General features: G+C 52.9%; 1 protein-coding gene across 2 annotated transcripts in view; it reads left to right on the top strand.

Annotated features, from left to right (window-relative positions):
• The window catches only part of LOC144168776 (uncharacterized), a 47,597-nt gene that overhangs the window by 15,412 nt on the left and 10,496 nt on the right, over positions 1 to 21,689 (top strand). Inside the window, exons 3-8 of one of the 2 annotated variants that reach the window (XM_077697742.1) lie at positions 41 to 147; positions 3,638 to 3,693; positions 7,056 to 7,123; positions 7,922 to 8,040; positions 11,882 to 11,954; positions 21,215 to 21,356. In XM_077697742.1, the coding sequence (XP_077553868.1) occupies positions 41 to 147; positions 3,638 to 3,693; positions 7,056 to 7,123; positions 7,922 to 8,040; positions 11,882 to 11,954; positions 21,215 to 21,314 (523 nt within the window). In that variant the 3' untranslated portion in view covers positions 21,315 to 21,356. The remainder of the gene's footprint in view (positions 1 to 40; positions 148 to 3,637; positions 3,694 to 7,055; positions 7,124 to 7,921; positions 8,041 to 11,881; positions 11,955 to 21,214; positions 21,357 to 21,689) is intronic. The other variant, XM_077697741.1, reaches the window with a different exon arrangement.

The following is a 21,689-nucleotide window of genomic DNA, read 5'->3' as shown; positions in this document are numbered from 1 at the left end:
GGCGTGCAATGGAGGGCTCTCTCGGGCGTCTTGGACGCAGGTCAGTGGCGGTGCGTGACGAGCCGAGCAGCGGGCTCTTGCCAACCGACCAGCCGTACGCCTGCCTGCCCCGCCCCGAGGTCGAACCAGCGCCGGAGGCCATTGAAGGTGAGCAGGCCCCCCTCGGGGGACGGGGGGCCCGCTTTCTCGTCTGGGGGCCGTGCTGCGGACAGGTGGAACAGATGCCCCGCCAAACAGTTGTGCCCTGGCCGGCTCTGGGCACTTTCTTCCCTCCTGCGAGCTAGTGCACCATGCATCGCTGGGCATATACAGGCGCCACAGATGAGCACACCGTGTTTTGGCGCAGCCAGTGACTGCAAGCTTCCACATGGCCGTGGCAGGGAGAGAGAGACAAAGGCAAAGTGACTGAGGCCTTGTCCTTCAGTGCGTGCTTCAGTGGGCTGGTTCCAGAAGGCAGCAAACGTGCATGCACACGCGCGTTGTTTTTTATGCGTTGTGTGCAATCCAGGGCATGGCTTGGAAGGCAGCCCACTTTCCTCTGACGTGCTTACCTCTCGAGAGAAAAAATTGCGAAGGCGACTCGGGTGACGCACGGTTTCCGGTGGCTGCAGTTTTTTGCCACTTTGGGTCTTTGCACACGCAAGGCATGCCTGCAAAGGTGCATTGCGCCTTCGCCACAGGTGTAGCCGTGCTAGCATTTATTCAGTGAAACATTGCGAATAGAAAAGTTGATAAGTACATGAAAGCTTGTCTGGTGTTGGCGCTGAATGCAAATGCACTTTTTTTTTATAGACGCGACAAGCCAGAGTAGCAGCAGCAGTAGCGGACCACATGGCACCGAGATGCGTGTCTAGCTCGCGAGTTCACCCGCTTACAATGCAACTGTATTTCAGTGGTGTTGTTGCTGGACGCTCCTTAAAGGGGCCCTAAACAGGGTTGTAGAGGTTGCGATTTGACGTGCACCAAAGCAGGAGTACTATCTAAGGAACGTATTACCCGAGTTATTGTTCACTTAGAAGGGCCCGCATAAGGCCTGGAGCATTTACCCCCTCCAATCCCCTGTCAGCTAGCCATAGAAGTCAATGCAACAAGGTCCTCGACACAACGAACCATTTGTCTGGCTTGCTTTCGCTTCAACGAAATTTTCGATGATTTGGGCTGGGTTTGAACAATTATTTTACAATAAAATAAGCACAGCGCCAGCTATCTGTAACTTTTTATACATTCAGGATGCTTAGTTTCACCGAAAACATGTGCAGTGCGCCCACACTGCCACCCAAAACAAAAACAAACTCATAGGTGGACGCGATTGTGTGATGGTGATAACGATGTGGTGGGCCGTCTTTACATGAGGCGCAGGCCAGGTTCACCAAGCCGGTGCTATAGCGCTATAGCCAATCTGTATCCAGGTCAAATCGCGCGAATGTGCTCTGTGGCTCTGCTGCTGGCGCAGCGCCTCATGTATGTGTTGTGAGCAGCTGTCCTTGCTTCTTTCAACAATTCTTCGAAGTCAAAAGCAAAAATAATGCTTTCGTGTTTAGTCTTGAACCCTCGTCATCCTATCTCAGCCGCGAGCGCACGGTCGCCCTAAATGCAAGCGCGCGCGGCTTGCCTGCCAAGGTCAGTTGTTGCCATGCCTACCTAGTCAGAGGATAACATAGCGGCGCCGTTCCTGCCATAAGCGAGAGGGGGGCTTCGAACCGCCTAGCAGTTATCTGCAAGTAATCAGCTCGGTGGTAACGCCTTGTTGTACAGCGATACGCTTTGCGCCTGCATTTCTTCATTTCTTCGCCTCTCCCCTTCTCCTCAGTATCGTGTTCTTCGTGTGCTGGTAAAAAAACAGACAACCATTGGTATGTTTGTTATCTGAATAAACATGGCGTTACTGGGCATCACTCCTTTTTTTTTCATTGTATTATGCTGCCAATGATGCGGAAATATACGGGGATATTTTTCTTGCCTTTCCGTGCTGTGTTGGGGCAGATTTCACCTCAACAAATTTTCGCTTCAACAAAATTTTTTGCGTGTCCCGTCAATTTCGTTGCAGCGGGATTCGACTGTACATGCATAGTGCGCATGCACGTACGCAATAAATAGCGCAAGGCACCGCTGCAGACGTGCGTGCAGTCTGCTGGACTTTTACGCACGACAATCGCTGATTGCGCTCCTCCTTTTTTTAGACGGCTGTTGTTTAAAAAGCCTTGTCACCAAGTGTGTTAGTTTAAACAAGAAGCTTTCACTTCAAATTTCACTTCATGCGACCATCGATTGGTGAATCTGCGAGTGGCAGAGCGCCGTCACCGTTCCAGCACTTGTGTCGACGTTGTAAACGTATTTAACGCTGCAAAGTTTTTTTTTTCTGAAGCCAACTTGATGTCAGAAAGAGATGGGACTCGTGGGGGTGGTTTGGAGAGCACGTATCGAGCTCAGTTCGCTTCTGTCAACACGGGATCCTATGGGGCCCCCGCAGCCTTGTACTGCCCGGAAGTCGGTTTTGCAGCGCCCCCTGGGCAGCGCAGGAGCCCTATGGCGGCGAGGAAGCGGTAGGTAAACAGGGAGAGAGAGAAGAGGTCTTGTTGGCGTGTTTGTGCGGCCCCTGCTTTACGCAGAAGTGTAGCCTTTGGTGTAGCCTGCATTCAATAGCGAGGTGCGCGTGCTGGCAACCATGTGAATGTGCCGTCACTGGTTACGTCAGGCTCCACGGGATGGTGGTACTTGTCTGTGCTAAGTGCATGATATGGGTTGGACCTTCCAAGCTCTAGCCCGCCGACTCCAATGTGAGTGCGATTAATAACAACTCTGTTGACACCACCGTTGAGAATCGGGTTGAATCAAAGCAGACGACGCACACTGGTGTTATTTTTTTTTTTGTTCTTTGGCGTGCGGCCGCAGTGGCATATAAGCCGCGCCATGTCCGTGCCGCTTCGGCCATGTTTGTGGCCATTTCAGTGGTGCGAAGCGAAGAAATTGACAGCTAAACTTTTCAATGAATACCACTTATATGTTGTCGTGAAGGGGTGCTCTAGTGATTCCGGAATTGAAATGGCGACCTTCAGGTCTTGTTTCCCCAATTTCGAAGAAAATAAAGACCGACTTTGCTGTTTTTATTTTTATTTTTAAATATGCGCATTTTTAGAAGTAGTACAGCAGCCAGTCTTGTTTTGCGTATGTGTATACTTTTGCTAGAGAAGCAGTGTTTTACAAAAGATACGTGTAAAAATACCTAACCTGCATTACAAATCACAAGTTAGCCCCTGTTGCAGGTATGGACATAGGGGGCGCCAAAGTGGGCAGCAATCTGGCACCTGGTCTGATTTCCTGATTTTTTCCTAATTGTTTTGTTCTCTGCAGAACACAGTTTGCTTTGAGGTGTCCATCAGTCTGGTGCAGTTTCTGGTTTCAAACAAATTTTCGACAGAGCAGTTATGCCTTGCGGTGTGCAGAACCCCCAATTTGAAGATAACTGCGTGTTATCTACAATTTGAAGATAACAGCATTAGCTGTGCAATTTTTTTTTTCTCGTTAGGAGAAAAGGGGCTGCACTTTTGGGCTTGGGCATGTTGTGTACAATGTGAGAGGAGAAAACCAAAGCCTGCCTGGCGTGTGCCACCCTTCTTCCCCTGCCCGGCTGTTGCAGTGCCGACCTGGCGGGTGAACCCTGTGGCCAGCGCCTACAGCATGGAGGGCACCGAGGTGAGTGCTTCCTGCCGCTGTCCACCCTCTCTGACATTGCCTCGCTCAGGGGGCACGGGCAGTGAGCCCGTAACGCTAGCTGCCATGCTGGCCTTGAGCGCACGCGAGTTTCGGTTTCCGCTCTAGGCTGCCATGGTCCGCTGAAAATGCGTCCCTCGTAAAACATGACAAGAACCATAATGTAGCACTGTTGATGCAGCCGTGGCTCATGTAGGTTGTCACGACATGCAACAGAACGTCTGCGGAAGCGTCCGAAGCCCTGGCGTGCCGTCGCGTAGTGTGATCTAACATTCACTCCTAACATTTCAGGTTACCTCCGTAGAACAGGCGCGTCGTGCTGATTACAAATCAGACGAGGGGTGAGGCAGGAGCAAGAAACCCTCGCATTTATTTGATTACAGCAGTGTCTCGGAACCCATGTTCTCTGCTTGCGCCCTCAGCGAGCATCTTGCACGTTGCAAGAGCCACCCTCGAGGATGTAAAATCTGTATCGGTACATTTTTTGGCTCAAATCATGTTAGCGTTGAACTGGAATATGCGTTACATTTTTGGTGTAGACCACGGAGCAAGAATGAGATGGCAGGGGGAACGAGGCTTCCTAGCACGGGCAGATAACATCACGTCAGTGGTTAAAGGAGCCATGAAGAGAAAATGCAACTTCGTTTAATGTGAACGAACTAGGGTTCAGTATCTCACTCAGCCCCATCACAGCCACAAAAGATGCTTTTTTTGACGAAAAAAAGCAAGAGCTATTTAAAAACTTTTAAATTTTGCGCCACAGTGACGTGTTATGATCAAGAATGACGTCATACGGGCCAACAATAAAACATAATTTTCAGCGCGTTAACTGCACGTTAGCATTCAAGTGATGCGGTCATATGGAACTAGAGGCCCCCTTACAGATGTCCAGTCATGTGTCATCGCGACAGCTCAGTTAGGCGGCCACCAATTGCACAAACCAGGTTCCGTGACGTCTTAGAAAAGTTGCGGGACATCGGCTAGGGGGTCGCGACTGCTTCACACGTTTTCTTTCATATCTCCGTTAATTGTTCGAAGATTGCGATGATATTGGTATCATTGTTATTGGGACTAAGCAGTCTTTCTGATAAACACAACTTGTATTTTGTCCTCGTGGCTCAAGCGGCACCTGCCACAGTCGACCATCGGCAGCCTCGGAATGCATTGCGGCGGCCGCTATCGGTCGTCCATCAGTCGTCCACTACCCTCAGACTGACGCACAACAGGCAAACAGGAAGAATCGCCCTTAGCTCGCAGTAATTAAATCCTGCGGTGCATGCATGCATGGGTATCGCAGTTAAGCCATAAACCCGGAGTAAATGAGATTTGCTGTGACAAATCTGACAAAGATCGCTCCATGAAAAGATAATTGGAAGTTATGACCAAAGTACGACCGAAAATTGTCACGTCCCATGTGTTACGAAATCAGTTTTGGTAATGCATAATACAAAAAAGGAAAATAAATTTTCACGTCTACAGCATTATGTATTTGCCCGCACGGGAAAATCATTTCATGTGCTGAAAATGATTGCTCACTAGACTCGAGCGTTTACACACTTCTCGTTAAATGCCACACACGCGATTTTTCCATCCGCTCGTGACAGCAGTTCCGGCATCTGTGTTTACATAGCCGCAAGTTAGTGCACGCAGAACAGGCACCAGCTGACAACGTACATTCTGACTGCATCAGCTAGCAATTGGCGCTGAGCACTGCAGCTTTTTCGTCGCACGCCGGAACATGAAGTGGTCAAAGAGCTCAACACCCATTCAGGGTCATTTTATTTCACGACCCTTCGTAGTCATAACATTTTGCGTCCACAGCCAACTATTTCAGTGATGCTAGCTGGAAAGGAAACCTTCCAAAACAATTAAGCTTTATACAATTATTAATACATGCAGAATTCTGGCATATGTTATGGCCATTAAGCTTTTCTGCGGTTAGAGAGTAGAGGTTAGAAATAAAAAACTAAAAGCGATTGGACAAGTTTATGTTGGGCAAAATGCATCAAAACAGCTCTGCTTTCTGAAAATGGCAATTTTCAAAAATCGACTTTTTTAGCCAAATTTTGGAATTTGAAGACCAGCGTCCTCCCTCAACTGGAATTCTTTGTAATTTCCTGGTGGATTGTGTATGAACACAAAGAAAACTAGAAACGATGTAGTAATGGGATCCGAGGCAATAGATTGTGAGTTTGTCCCAAATGCCGATGAGTTCATTTCAGTTCCGGTGCAGCACCAGATCACTGTGTGACCCTTGTGCAGTCCTGCGTGCATAGCCACTTTTATCACGACCGCCTGCGGGCATTTTCTGCGCCCAGGTTTTTACCTCAAGCGAGCTCATGTTGGGTCAGTTTTTCGAGTCGCCGATTAGTAGCAGCCTGTTGAGCTGAGTAATCTGTAGGCGTGCCTTTGCGGTATTTGTTGTGCGGGTGGCCCTGAGCATTGGTGGAGGGATCGAACACGTCCGAGCGAGGGGATTGCTGCGCCTCGTGTGAATGCGGGATGGGATTTGTACTCAGGGGGATTGGGCACCGAAAGTGCGCAGTGTGCCATCACTGGCCTTCAGCGAAGGCCTCTTTACTGGCCACGTCCGTGGTGCGCACAAGTGGTATCGCTTTATTGCTACAGAGCGTCAGTGCTGGCCCACAGGTACCAGCTGTCCGGGTACCAGTGGTCCGGAGCAGGACAGGATGGTGGAGTTGGGGAAACCGAAACTTTTGGAACCGCTTGGTGCGTGGTAGTTAGTGTCACTAGACACTGGCACTCTTTTCTGCTATTGCTGCGGGCCGCTGCCACGATCATTGGTTAGTTCGCATCGTGCGACATTTGTTTACCCGGTGGTGGTTCGTGTGTGGGGCCATTTTGCTGTGTACTCGGTCGACTCTGGTCGGCTTAGCTTGTCCTCCCTGCTCTGCGGTGTGCCAGCGACGCTGCACAGTGTGTGGCCGCTTCCAGGGCGCCTGTAAGCGGGCCAGGCATGGCTTCGTTCGTGCTGCAGGTGGCTTTGGGGGGGACGGGTGGGGAGCTTCTGCGACCAAGGTGGCAGCCATGGGGGCGGCAGGCGGGACTTCCTCAAACGAGGAAAAGAATAGCACTGATGCCTGTCGGGACGAAGCTGTCAGCTTACACGTACCCAGCCGTGCCAGGTCGAAGGTTGAAAGGGGCATTTTTGAGGGCAGGAAAACTGCGCGTGAGGGACAATAATTGTCTCGCCTCTCACGCCCAGTTGTTCTGCCCTCAAAAATGCCCTACCAAGTAGCTGTGTTGCAGCAGCATTGCAGTGCAGCAGTGGGTGCTGTGTGTGGTGCCCTTTCACCCGCGTCCTTCCTTGTCGGCCCATGCAGAACCTGGACGACGAGGTGTACAACCGGCGCCACCACAAGCTGGAAGTGGACGAACGCCGGCGCAAGAGGTCAGTGTGCTTGGTTAGGTTCCCCCCTGCATGGCCGGCAAGAAGCAGCACGGATGCCGTTTCACCATGCTCTCTCAAAGATCACACGTGCTGCTTCATTCGACCACCTCACCAAACCTGATGCATAGAAATCTAGCAGCTACGCATGTATTGTATATATTCGATTATAAGGCGACGCTTTTCTCCCCCAAAAAACTGTGACCCCAAAGTCTTCACATTTGAGGTAAACAGCTTCAATGCCCAATTCAGTGTGGGGAAAGTTTTGCGGTCGTTTTCTTTTCATTGAAGTGCAATTGTTGCGGAATATTTAATTTTGTAAAGTTAGGACATGTTAGCAAGGGGTGCGCGCTGCGTCATCCTTTCTTTTTTCTTTTGCTACCCCAAAATGAGGCCCCAGCTGCGCCGGTCGATCAGCCGACCAACCAAAATGCCGCACTATAAACGGTATTGTGCTTCGGCCAACCACATTCTAAGCCGCATTGCGATCTATGGAAGGCAAACTGGTAGTCACCAAAAGCCACGTTATATGCGGTCCCGCACAACGAGCATTATAAATGGTTACACTGTAGTAGTACATTTTTTCCTAAGGGGGAAAAGAACACACGCCAGTGAGTTTGCATGAACTTTAATGTCTTGGACATCGTGTGATGACATTGCAAGAGAAGACTGCGTCACTCCGCCACAGTGCTGCGCGGCCTTTCTTCTTCTTCTGTCAGGCTGCTGCGCTATAAACTAAGCGTGGCTTGCGGGGACGGCAGGCTGTGGCAGTGTCGAGCGTGGCCGTCCTTCTTGCTGCAGGTGGGACATGCAGGCCCTGCGGGAGCAGAAGCGGCTGGAGCGGCTGCGGCGCCGCATGGAGCCCGAGGCCGAGAAGCCGCCCACGTGTCCGCACACCTTCTGCGGGAGCCCCCGGCACGGTGCGTGCGCCCTCTCTCCTTCCCTGGCCCATGGGTGGTGGCCGACTGGGGGCACAGTGCCATGGGGCGAGTTGCCGTTGTTGATCCACAATAAAACTGCGCAGCGACACGAGGAGGCACGAGTGACACAGGACACGGCGCAGGCTCATTTTTTATTTGGGAGACGTGCAATCTATAGGAACAGCCAAATCTTCGCGCCGGCGCACACTCACCGCGTTGTGCACTCAAACGAAGAAATCAAAAATAAAGTTCAAAATGTCATCCTCAGCACAGCTCTCATGCTTCGAGCACGCCTCCATTAACTGGTGCGGAATTTCTGTGGAAGGGTTCTTGCAAGCCCTGGAATGCTATCTGAAAGCGACAGCGGTCAACTGGAATGGCAGGCCATTTGTCCTACGTTCCGGGGTGTGCATGGGCTCCAGGGTTGCTCCGGTGCTCAGCACCATCGTCCTCGGAAAGGTGGATGCAGGAATACAATGCGCCATGGATGGAGTGCAGAAAGTCTTCTGGTACGTGGACGCCTATCTGGTTGTGGGGGTCTGAATGGAGTTCAGCAAGACACTGGAAAAGGAAGTACAACTCAAGGCCCGGGAAATCGCTTCTTGACTACCAATCGGCACACTCCAAGATAGTGACGAATGGTGTCACCAGTTCGTGCACTGCACTGAACAAGAGCTGCGTGCACCACATAGCGGAAAGTGTTTCGGAGCAGGTAGAAAGACTGGATGAAGCCAGGTATCCCGTGTCGGTGTGTGCGGGCGGAGGCGCAGAGGATCCTGAAGCGCTGTAAGCAAGAAAAGGTGCGGGCACAAAGGACGGGCGAGGACGAACCCCGCAGGAAGACGGCCGCCATGCCGTGCATGCAGGGCCTTTCGCAGTGACTTGATAAGAAGGTTGGAACTCGGTACGGAACCACGGTGGTTTTCTCGCCAAAGAACAGGCTCAGTGGCAGCTGTCCAGCTGTTCAAAAGCGGTTGCAAGCAGAAAACGGTCACCTGCGGTCGGCGTGCACGGTAAAACACGTGGAGAGGTTCGTCGGTTGCGCATGCGTTGTCGTGTACAAGATTCGTCTCCCATGCGGACGGATGTATATCGGCCAGACCGGGAGGTGTGTAAACAAAAAGGCTCAGCGAACACCCGCACAATCTGAAGGGAGTCGCCGTCAACTCGCACTTAGCGGTAAGGACTGCCAGGACTGCGCATGTAGCCCGACCAGACAACGGGGCTGTTTAGAACCAACGGCCCCTTGTCAAGAGGGATCAGGGAGGCATTTTACACGCACAAAAGCCACGACGAGCGTGTGCGCCGTCCGTCCATCGCCCTTTACAAGAATGAGATCGCACGTCTTGGTTTTGTTTAGGCCGGTGGTTGGGGGGGGGGGATATAAAGAAGGGCGTGCTCACATGTCGAAGCACGAGAGCTGTGCTGAGGATGACATTTTGAACTTTATTTTTGATTTCTTCGTTTGAGTGCACAACGCAGCGAAGATTTGGCTGTTCCTATAGATTGCACGTCTCCCGAATAAAAAATGAGCCTGCGCTGCGTCCTGTGTCACTCGCGCCTCCTCGTGTTGTTGCGCAGTTGTCTTCACTTGCAGAGCTTCTCTTGGCCGTACTCGCGCCGTCTGGGCGGCCCCTGCTGACTTCTTCTTTGGGGCGGTGGTCATTAGGCGACTCTTGGTGCATGCACTTGTGGCCAAGTGCACTGGGCCTTCTCATGAATATCAGGCACAGAAGCAGAGAACATATAGGGAAGGGTGACCAGCCAAAAATAGGTATGTATGCGAAGGTGGATGGGGATCGAAAAAAGGCAAGAACACTTTCTGAACAACAAGAGCTCGGAGTATGCAGTGGGGAATGTAGAGACGCGCCCGGGTAGCGCGGATGCCACTAGCCGGGCCGAATGTGGGCGTGATGCCCCCGAAGAACGAACCAACAACGCCCAGTTCACCAACAGCAAAAAGCCCCACTTAACGCACACCCGTGCCTCGTCCCAGTTGCATCATCAGGTGGCGTCCTCGGCAGTGAGCAGCACAAGCCGGCTGGTGCTTTTGGTGAAGGAACGCAAGAACAGAGGCCCCCTGACCCCAAAAGTCCACCAACATGGCAGAGCACCACCATAGAAGAGCCAACGTGGCTGAAATCCTTTCAGGACCAGCTACTACAACAGCACCACAGCCAAGAGCGACTGCTGCAACAGCACATTCAACTGCAACAACTAATGCAGCAACTCATGCAGATGGCCATGCAGCCTAGCACAGAGAGACTTAGTCCACTGCACTTAGTCCACTTAGGGTTGGCCGCAGATGCGCCTCCACAGCCTGGACGCCGTGGTGGCGCTGCTTGGGAAGGGCTGCAGCCTGGCGTCGCCCCGAAGCCCCCGAGTGGCTGCGCCCGTGGTGGGGAGCTCAGGGGGAGCGGCCGGAAAAACGGCTCGGGACTTGCAGGGGTGGGGAACTCCCAACGGATCCGCTGTCATTGCCGCGTGGGGACCGACCGGAACGTCTAAACTTGGCCTCCACCCTAGCCGAGCAAGAGCATGGCGAAACCGGAAACCCCGGCTCGGCTGTTCCTCCAGCCTGGCACCACGAGTGTCAGCTGTGCCAATTTGTGGTCCGTTCACCACTCCAGTTGCAAGTATGCCGGCAGACGACAGAAACACCTGTACAGGTTTGTTCAAAGCCATAGTGGCGGTACAAACACTGAATGGCAGCGCTTCCAGTACCACCTTGCACAGTGCAGACCATTCATGACATATGTCGGGGGAGCCGCGATAATCCGCACTGTCACTCGCAATTACAAAACCACTGGGGAAAGCCAAAAAACTTGCCATTGCGAGAATTTCATTGCTGTAAGAACGGAACAAACACCAGAAGAATTGCCCTCAAATGGAATATTGGTTTCGGAAAGTCGGTTGTATGACTTTGGGAGCCTTACTCTGCAGCAACTTCACAGCGCAGCTGAAGCACTACAAGAAGTGGGATAGCTGCACTTACGAACGAAAACCGCACTTACAAACCACAAGTGCAGTTTTAACTTTCTCTGTGCTTTTGTTTAAGGGACCGCAGCTGCGTTTTTTAGCATATTTTTTAGCGTCAAGGGTTTTTTATGTTTTTTAGTGTGAGTGAGTGCGAGTGGTGAGGCCCAATGAGTGGGAGTGTGAGTGAGTGCGTGAGGAAAAATGCATTTTTTGGGGCGAGTGAGTAGCATCCACTTTGCCAAGGTATGGTTTTAATCCATTCCTTGCCACGAATTTTTTTTGCCTCAGTGTAGGTAAGCAAATTTAGAACACAGCCTGTGTTCAAAATTTGGTGTCTAAAATGGAACTATTGCTGCTAATTTTTATTTGCTTGTTTATGGAAATTAAAGCTAAAAAGTTAGTGGGTAGGTGAAGTTTGTTTGTGGTTTTTTTTTTTTTTTTCCGCGGAAAAGAGGGCATTGAGCCTGACAAGTCCTTGCCTGACAAGTCCTTGGTACCCGAGTGCAGTTGGCAGCAAAAGGTAAAGGCCAAAAAACAATTTGTGCAAAAAAATTAGGACGACAACACGAGGAAGCAGCTTTGTTCCTGGAGTCAAACTGCCTCAAATTTCGGGAAGGGTGTCTACTCTGTGGCACAATACTCTGCGTGAGCAGATAGCAAGAGCGGCGTCTCCCCGGCGCCAAGTGCCATTTTGAGCGGCGCCTTGAATGGGAGCCGGTGGCTGCACCTGGTGCCTCTTGTGATCCCTGCCGTGCAGTGCCCGCTGGGCTCACGTCGGCCTTTTCTGGCAGCAGGGGACCTCGGTTGTGCCTGTGGTCTGTGACGCGGCCTCCTCCCCCTCCCCCTCTCCCCGTGTGCGCAGTGCAAGTGATCGAGGTGGTGGAGTGCCTTCCCGTGGCGGCCTTTGGGCAGCCCCTGCCCCACTTGGAGCCCACGTGAGTTCTCGCAGCGGGGAGCAAAGTGGGGGGCACTCGGCAGGGGTGCGCCGTCTCGGAGACGGGAGCCGAGGCGACGGTGGAGGGTGGCGTCGATGAAAAACGAACGTGCGCCCAAAAGTGACGCGCAAGCAGAAACGCCTCACTCACTTTCATCTTGGCCATGTTTTGCCCTGGCGCCGCCCATGCCATCGTCATTTTGGGGGTGCTAGAGTGAAACCTCTGTGCAAGCGACGCTGTTACGAGAGGCACTCAAAAATGGCTTGGTTGGTTTATTTATGTTCGCCGTGTTAGCAATGTCACATACGAGGGACACTCTGTTACTAGGGGCAACTTCTTTAGCCCCTAGAGTAGTTGCCTCAGAGTAGTTGCCTCACTATTTGGAAGAGACACGATGGCAGAGGGCCTTGTGTGGAATGCACACGTAGACCCTGCGTGCTACGAACAGCCACGTGGTCCTTGCCAGTAAACGGTGCCCCAAAGGACGAACCAGGACGAGGACGCAGCAAAGCGGAAAGCGTCCATAGTGGAGGCTGACGGACATGAGGCGATCCTTTGACGTCATTGTGAGCAACGGACAGCTTGCAAAGTGGGGCCCTTTACCTTCGCCAGGTGGGAAGGGGCTACCTTGGTGACTTCTTTAAATCCTGAGCAATTTCTGGTAGACATGTTTAAGCACACTCTGGTTCTGATGTGCAGTTCAACCCTGTTATAACTAGGCGGGCTATGACGAAGTGATTGCTATAATGAGCAAATCGTAATTCCCCTTGAAAGTCCCCTTATCTAAAACCTCGTTTTGCTGAGGTAAATTTGCCCGTTGCGGAATATAATGAACAAATTTTGTTCGAAACTACAATGTCGAGATAACTTCTCAGCAGTGTGCCCCGTGGATTGGACGCAATGTGCCAGGCGACGACTATTTTTCACAGTTCAAAACTCCCGCCACGCGCTCAAAGCCCGCAAAACCATTCCCACCTTCCTCTTGTTGCGCACGGCCACGGCGCACTTGCCTGCAACTCTTGTCACACGCTACCGCGCACTGCAAGTTATTGTACTGCGTCAGCCTTGTCTTTTGCCCTGCTGCGCGCATGATTTGAGCGGCATGAATGCGTAAGGCGGGCAGTGAAAGCGGAAGACGGACGCTCGACTTGAAGGCGGCTATGATAAAAGCCGTCACATCGGGCACAAAGCTCAGCGATCCGTCGTTCGCATCAGAAAGATGCACCAACATTCAGTTCGGAACTTCTTTGCAGCTAAGCCGGTTTGACATAAGAGTTACGTATTGTGAACTGCAATCAAGTAGGTGTGTGAATGTTCCCTTTTATTTTCAGAATGCGGTTACTTTGTTGTGTGCTGCCGTACGGCGCGGTGCAGTTTCGCCCACTGTTTTTTTTGCGCAAGCACAGCACCCCAAATTTGCATAAATGCCCGCTGTGGCTACAACGAAGAAATCGTGGTGCCCTTCAGTTTGGTTATAACGAGGCTTAGCTGTACAACGAAGTGTTCTAGTCTAGCTCCTTAGTGTTTTTAGCAGTTTTTATTACAAAAGACCTTGGTTACAGGAGTCGTGCTTCCGGTTCCTTTGAGTGTCTCTTGTAACGAGCTTGTCGTGTACTTGAACTCCATTGCGCAGTTCGAACACTGACATTAATGACGACGTCACGTAGCCAAAGATGACGCAGGTTTCTTCAAGGAACAAAATTTTATCGGAGCGAACTTGTGAAGGAGCGAACCTGTGTATGGCCAACTCCAGCGACACGCTGCAGTGACACCTTCCATCGTTGGTGTCTGGCGCTTGGGCAGACGATTGCTGGGCGCTGCTAAGTTTTGTTGCCTCGAGCGCAAGAAGCTGCTTTTCAAATTCGCCTCGAGCAGCTGCGCCTTCAATTCGAGAATTGGCCGCCTGCTATCTGATACTGGCCTCGTCTGCGCAGTACCATCAGAGTACAGTGTTGGCGCACGCTGGTCTGGGGGTGAATGCGACTCGGCCATCAGGGCCCCTCGACCTGGCCGTGCTTGTCTCAAGTTCGTAACCTAGCCCAGAATACAACTAGTGTGGGCAAAAAAACAGCCCCGACTTTGCGTGCATAGGGGCAGTGTGAAATCTGCAGCAAGGGCAAGCCTCGGCAGACTCGTTCTGTCGGCTCCAATCGATTGAACGCGTGCGTCGCCCACTGTGGGCATCCTGCGTGCGGTAGATGGCAGGTTCTGGGGATGGAGGGAAGTTCGCATAGTTGGCACGGCCGGTTTCTGGCGGGCCTCCTCCCCCGACAGCACCTCTGACTAAGGTTGTTGCATGAACTGGATTAAACGCCAAGACAAAACACAACCATTAGCAACCATAGCCATCCTAAGCGGACGTAATCATTGCGGGGCGAGTCAGGGGTCGAATAGAAAAGCATTGCAGTAAACCGCGTTGGGCGCCAGCGAAGGAACCTCCTTCATGTGCGAAGCGTTCGCGAGCCTGACCACACCCGATGAAGTGACGCCGACGCGAAAGAAACGGAAATCACCGGTTTATTCCGGGACAGCAAAACAAAAAAGACATGAGTAGAAACAGCAGCTCGTAACACATACGGTCATGTAAGCAACGCGACAGTGAGAAACGAGTTGTGCAGAAAAATAATACGGCACTTCGCGCTACACTCATGACCACGTTCGAGTCCTGGCACCACGCCGCTCCGTGTGCACCCCCCACGTGTGCTGGCTAGTCTGAGCTGGCCCTGTGGGGTCGTCGGTGCGGTCGTCTTCCCCTTGCTGCTCCCCTCCGGGATCCGCTGCCGCCGAGCTGTTCCGTCCAACTGCCCCCCACCGCACCCGTGAGAGCATTCTTCATACCAGGCGCATGTTCCGGGCTTGGTGTGCACCACACGTGTTCCTTGTCCGCTCACTGTTTATCAAACGAACACATACAGGGCTCATGGCGCATAGGGGCTGACGTCTGTATCTGTGTTCGTCACGCGTTCACTGCGCTGTAACCACAACACGCACCATGCGTAGTGGCTGCGTCCCTACAAACTCCTTTGTGCAGTTCAGAACAGGGACATTAATGACGAAGTCATGTAGCCAGAGATGACGCAGGTTTCTTCAAGGAACAAAATTTTATTTGAGCGAACTTGCGCTCTGCTAAGAACTCAAGGAACACACAAGTAGCGAAGGAGCAGTCAACAAAGTGATGCGCGCAGGCCAGTGTCGGCCAGTCGAATGCCGCAGCGTTTGCCCAGTGCCTAGATTCCTAGAAATTACTGTTAGCAGTGCTCGGACGCTGCCCTGTCTTTGTTCTGGACATGGGGAAGATAACAAGCAGTCTGCGACTGTTCAGAGCATTGCAGAGCGTGCGCTAGATTCACTGAAAACTGACATCGTGAATCATTACTGGTCACCTGTGTTGAACGAAGGAATGCCAGTGAGGCATGTGTCTTCGTGGAAAGCTTTGTGCAGATTCATGAGGTGCCTGCCACAGTGGCTGAGAGGCTGAGGCGTTCTGCTGCTCAGCACGAGGTTGCGGGTTCGATTCCCGGCCGCGGCGGCCGCTTTTCTGATGGAGGCGAAAGCCAACACGTCCATGTGTTCAAGATTTCGGCACACGTTAAAAGATCTCCGGGTGGTCAAAATTAATCCGGAGCACTCCATTACTGTGCACCTCATCGCCTGCGCTGCGTCAGCGCGTTAAACCCCACAATCAATCAGTCAACCAATCAATAAATCAATCGCATTTGTGAGGTGCACTTCCCACTGAAAACATGGGCACCTTCAAAGAAAATGTGGAAGCCTTGGGTCAACCAGGAATACTTTGAAATGATAAAACGTAAAAACTGGCATTTTATTTATTTTTGCGCAAACGCTCCGGGGATACTTGAATAAAAGAGTTCAAAAGACTGCATAATCAGCTTAGCTCAGAACTACAGTGGACGAAGACAAACTGCCGTGACACCCTGATAATACAACTCTCAAAGCGCCGTGCGAACGCGTCATATGATCGGGGTATGAGTAAATGCTGGCCTAGTAGACGGTCTCACGTGACAGGTGGGCTGACAACTTGTTTACTCTACTGCCGTAGTCAGGGTGTTCTCGTGCAATTTCTGCACCTACAGCCGAAGCTCCAATTTTTTTTAAAAGAAGGAAATGCCCATTTTGTGCCCCCTCCTCCCCACGGCGTCTGCGCTAGCCTGCCAGCCCAGTGCCTCTCCGCACACTCGCCACGATGCCTCAAGCCAGCACAGCTGCCATCAGACGCCGCTCCGACGCCAGTCCACCCCAAGGTTTGCCACACGATGCTGCCGTAGCGATGCTCGCCTCACAGGTTCCGAGTCTCTCGCAGTTGGGCAGCACAGCAGGTTGGCAGGCCCGGGGTAGCCTGCAGCTGCAGCTGATGCGACCCCAACTCCAGCTCGAGGTGGTTACAGGAACGGCCGCGCCTGAAGGCTTGCGCCGCTTGCGTAGTCGCCAGATCCCACCGCCTCCTGGGTTCCGTGGCCGCTTCGAGCGCAGGTCCTCCCGAGCGGTTGGCTGCCGGATGGTCGGTGGCCCGGCGGGCCGGAGCAGCAACTGGCGGCAGCTCCGCGAGCCGCGCTTTGCCCCGCCGGTGGTTCAGCAGGCCACCCTCACTGGCGTGGCTCCCGGTGGTACCCGTTTGCAGAAGCAATACAGGCTGCCGTAGAGCCAGTGCCAACTGCAATACCAGCGGCTTACTGGCGCACATCACTGGTATAGGTCACCTGAGAGTCCATCTCTTCCAAAGACTGGCGATCTCTCTTGTCCACCGAGCCGCGTGAAGCTCTCACTGCCTAAACGCAATCTCGGGCAGGGACTTCACGGCATCGAGACGCACGCACTCCGGAAGCGCGGAGACAATGATGCCATGCTCCCGCTCCCCCCGAAACCGAAAGGAGACTGATTCTTCAGAGATCCCCCTCGCTCTTTGTCAGGCGTCAAATCGGCTAACACTCTGCCACGAACTCGAAGCGCAGTAACGGCGGGCTTATCGTGCAGTTTGCGAACTCCCAAAGAGTGCACCTTTGCTTGGTAGTGTCTGCCACGCCTGCGGCAACTTCAACCGGCGCCGCTGGCGTGACTGCACAGGGACGGCGCCACGAGGAAGGCGACTCGCCGCCATGTTGGAACAAGGCCTACGTACCTCCCGTCTCGCAAGCGGGCCATGACTGTGGTGCTCGGAGGTATCCTTCGGACGTACAGCCAGGTGCATGTAGGAAGGCTTACCCATTTGCCGTCACGGCTGTATCCGGCACCATAACTGTCTGCCTGCACCCGACAGGCGCGAGGCGTTTGGTCCGAGAAGTCTTCCGGACAAAGCGTAGCGGCCGAGCGGGTAGCCTGAACCACACCTGTGGTCGATGTAGCGGACGCAGAAAAGATCGGGATCCCCCGTCCTCACCGCAAACGTCCATCGGCACCGAAGGCTCGGCACTGTTGTTGGGGAGCTGGCAACCTCGAATTAATCTGGAGATGAGACCTACGTGTGGGCGCCATGCGGAATACGGTGGGGTTCTTAGGGGGGCTGACCTAGCCAGTACTCTGGGTGGGCCACCATGGTAGGTCCCGGCGTGCCAACCATGCGGGCTCCCGAGCCTACGGCAGCCCAGCAAGGTTCGCCGATACGAGAACACAGTAGACAGTAGTGCCAAAGCACAGCCGTTTATTTGGGAACTCCCAAAGCATGCGAGCACAAGGCTCGACGGCGTTCACGAATCACGCCGTTCTGGTCGTGATTGCAAACGGGAGGCAGGCACTCGCAGCATGCGACAAAGAACAGTTCCCACCTGAGGTACAAGTCCGCCGTCACTGCCGCGCTGTTCCGCCGATCCTACCCAGCCCGGACCTTTGAACGGAATCTCTCCATCTTCCGCGCGCATACGTTCACGCAGCAAGGGCGGCTATGCTGCGCACGGACAGGTGGGGCCGACGAACCAGGAGGGCGCCGGACCGGTTTCGGTGCGGCACGTCTCTCGCTGCGCACACCGGCTCGGGATTGCGCTTCTCAATGATTCCCACAACTGCCAACAGTTGGAAGCACTAGAGCCTGCTGAGTATTGGAATAATTGCTTGGTAAAGAGCATTCTCCCACGTGATAACTACTGGCTTGTGTTGCTCTCCAATTAGCATTTTCTTTGATCCAGGTGATGCACGTGAGGTGCACAGCGTAATCATGTCATTGAAAAATAGCAGCGCTAATTGGAATTGAAATCAGTATTCAGATTATTCCTCAGCATATCACCGTGTTGGTGGCCTCCCTGGCCAGAAAGCTGTCGCCACAGCTTGGCGGGGCCAGGGAGCCAAAGTGGCAGCTCAGTGACGCCCATCGGAAGCACAGGGCAGTGGTACAAAGGGGCCCGATACGGCGGTAATAGGCTGATAAACATCAACAACAGTGCTTGTTTGCTTGTTTCACAGGCTTCAACGCAATGGGCCAGCATTACGTAATCGAGTGCAGGTAAAAGATTGGACCGCACAATTCACGCACATTTGCACAAACAACAGAGCAAGTACAACTCAGAAACAATCATTTCCAACAAACGTATTACATCAGCAAGCATGTGTTAGTGTTCCAGAATTGTTGCCGATTGCATGTAGCTTATTCAACATGCTTGGAATGACCACTAAATGTAACTGGTTGCATGGGCATGGAACGAGCCATCATCCCGAACCATTAGTTGTATCTAGAACTCATAATTGTGCTAAGAATTACTTAAATTTACCGTTTGAACAGTGTAACTGATACAGCAGGTAGCAAGGATAAAGCTTTTTAACCCTTTGCAGTGCGGGACTTTTGCCCGCTTTTCGGCAATTCCAGTGCGCACCTGTTGTGCCAGTTTCTGGCGCCGTAAAGGAAGACACGAACTGTGCAAGAAAAACTCTCGGGATATTTATTATTTCTTTTTTACTCAGCCGGCGAGTCCTTTACTGATATTTGAGTGAAATTGCTCGAAGCATTCTCCTGTAAGCAGGCCAGGTTTTTTTTGGCAAGTTTTGCGGGAAAACATAGTTCTCCTGCTGCCTCCTCTTGTTTTTCTGTCGCTACAAGCTGCACCGTCCGTGTTCATTTGGCCTGAAAGCTTGCGGATCAGACGGCCTGTCCCATCCAGCCGTCACTCGCACTCCGTGCGTGCAGACAGGCACCGGCTTCTGGCTCGAGCCCGCAGGCCAGCCACCAGCCGTTGGGCAAGGTTCCCCTGCTCTTGGTCGCCAGGATTCTGCAGCTGTGTGCGCCTCCAAATAAGATGCTGGGAAAAAAAGCTTTCGCCACCATTCCATTGTCTTTCGAAAAAATGTGTAGCTCACAGTGCCGCACGGTGCTGTCTCCATGGTCTTCGTCACTCAATTCTGTAGGCATGCAGTTCTCTTCCTCTCACCGCTTTTGCCCAGTGCCGTGAAAATGCTCTGAACATGGGGCTGCATCCTAGTGCAAAAAGCAGAAAACTTCAACCAACAAAGTTTACTTATCCCTCAAGAGATGGCACATTATGTATACAAAGAAGGCAGCGAGAATGAATGAATGAATGACTTTATTGCAGAGAGCAGGAGCCCTGTGGGTTTCTGGGGAAGGGAAAAGGGGATTGGGGACAACGTCACTAATTAATTGCAGTGCATCGGACTAAGTAATGTTCGAGTTTCACTGTCAGTCTCTCGAGGTCCCGTTGGAGCAACACACACACACACTGCCCTTCTCCCTATAGTTCTTGGTGGCACATTACGGCTGGTGTGGCAAGATGGAAGCGCACCGGTGTTCATTTGTGACTGGTCGGCCAGCCATTGAACCATTTTATAGGGCACATTGTGCGATTTTTTTCTGACATTCGGGGTTGTCCCTAACAAACTCGACACGCTCCAACGCCGACGTTGGAATCGTGGCGCTTGCGAGCAGCTGCACACGGCTGCTTGCGCAGGCGGCACGTGCCCAAATAAGGCGGAACAAGTTGGCCGTCTCGCTGCTGCCACTGCGGGGGCGCCTGAGCCTGGTGTTCGTCCACATCGGGGGCATGGGCCGAGTTGGCGTCAACTTTGCCTGCTCTGTCTTTAGTGGGCGAGGAAACCAGGGGGTGAGGCCTCGGCTAGCCGGTGCCGGCTGAGCGCTCTAGCTTGGCCATGTTTTTGCTGCCAGTGTTGTTCGCATGAGCTCGGTGGGCCGGATTGTGCGATGAACCTTGGAAGCCCATGTCAGGCGCAGGGACCGCTATAGCCACGTTGCGTTGTCGGGAATGGACGCCACAAAGGGTTAATAATAATTGTCTTATGCTGCTCCCAGTTGAATTTGTAAATAAACCTGTAGAGCGTGTATTGCCTTTCGTTGTTTCCCCACTGACTCTCATGTATAATTTGGCAATTGAGTCCGGTGGTGAAAACAGCACGGGTACCAATTTGTGAATGCGGTGATCGGAATGTGCTCTCCAATTATATGCTGATATTCACCCTTCCTGTCTTGTCCTGGAAGAAGTCGTTTTTAGCAGGGCAACAAAGTTTCTTCTCAGAAACACAAACTCGTGAGCAACTTGCTATTCGGGTTCACTACTGGCTGGTGAACTGAAACAGCTCTGCCGCTTTGGCTGCGGCAGGCAGAGACGGGAGGCCTCGGGGTGAAAAACCACAAGCCGCATTTATTCCACGTGCAAGTCAGATGTGCTGCATACAGACTAATCGTTGGCCATCAAATAACGTTGGGAGCATTAAACAACACTCTCGGAATCGGGATGGCACGACTCACTGATTGAATACCGGAGCAGCACTGTGCTGAGTGTGCGGCAGCGAGATTGCCCTCTGAGCTCCTGAGGAGGTCTGTTCACGTTGCGTTCCCCCCGGTCCCACGAGCAGCTCACTGAAACGTCTTTCGTAACGTCACATCGCAGTGCCTGTTCTGGGCTAACGATAGCCTGGCTTTGTGTTATGCAATGCAAAGGCAAGATGCCCCCGTGAGCGGCTCAGGCAGTCACTCGGTGGTTGTGCACACATCCGGGCTGACGCTGCAGCTCGTCCACTTCCAGTCACTCGCACCCCGGGGGTCCGCGATGGTCAGCACAGACAAGCGGCACGGTCGTCCCCTCTCTCTTGTGCCCTGTCTGCTCGCAGTGCGAGTGACCGGAAGGGGAAGAGGCCCCCGATTCCTCTTTGGTGCCACCAGTGTTGCCCTCGTGCTGCTGGCAGAGGCTGCGCGTTGCAGCGCCAGTGGGCTGTGTTCAACGGGCGCTAAGCCAGAGATTGACGACGGCTTGCATAGTAGCCCTGACCGCTGGTGGCTGCCGCCGCAGGGACTTCTCGCTGCCCTGGTTCCACCCGTCGCGGCCAGGAGAGGACCAGCTGGCCGCCAAGGGCCGCAAGCGCTCGTCCCTGGGTGCCCGCTGGCGGTAGCCGCCCCGGCAAGACGACGACAGAGAGCCACCACCATTGCACGTGAGCCCCCCCCCCCCCCCCCCCCCCCCCCCCCCCCGGCACTCGGCCAAGGCTGCAAAGTGCAGCCTCAAAAAATGGCCAACTCAGCCACCGCACACACTGTACAAAAAACACGCTAATTAGGTGAGGTGGAAATTTCACAATACGCTTTGTTTTACAGGTGCATAATTCTTTATTTTTGTACCTTCGTAAGTTATTGATTGCTTTCTTGATTCCAGTTTTGATGTTGCAATTGTTTTTGCATTTGCACGACTGCCTCGACCAAGTGGCACTAGTGAGGGCATTCGGGCACAGCCTAGGTCTGACCTAAAGTACTAGCTTTGATTTGATTGA

This window comes from Haemaphysalis longicornis, unplaced genomic scaffold (assembly GCF_048455015.1).
Source record: "Haemaphysalis longicornis isolate Haplotype H1 unplaced genomic scaffold, Haemaphysalis longicornis Haplotype H1 scaffold_2, whole genome shotgun sequence".
Classification (NCBI taxonomy): domain Eukaryota; kingdom Metazoa; phylum Arthropoda; class Arachnida; order Ixodida; family Ixodidae; genus Haemaphysalis; species Haemaphysalis longicornis.
The sequence above is the reverse complement of the archived record's forward strand: the minus strand, read 5'-3'. Positions and strand labels throughout refer to the sequence as shown.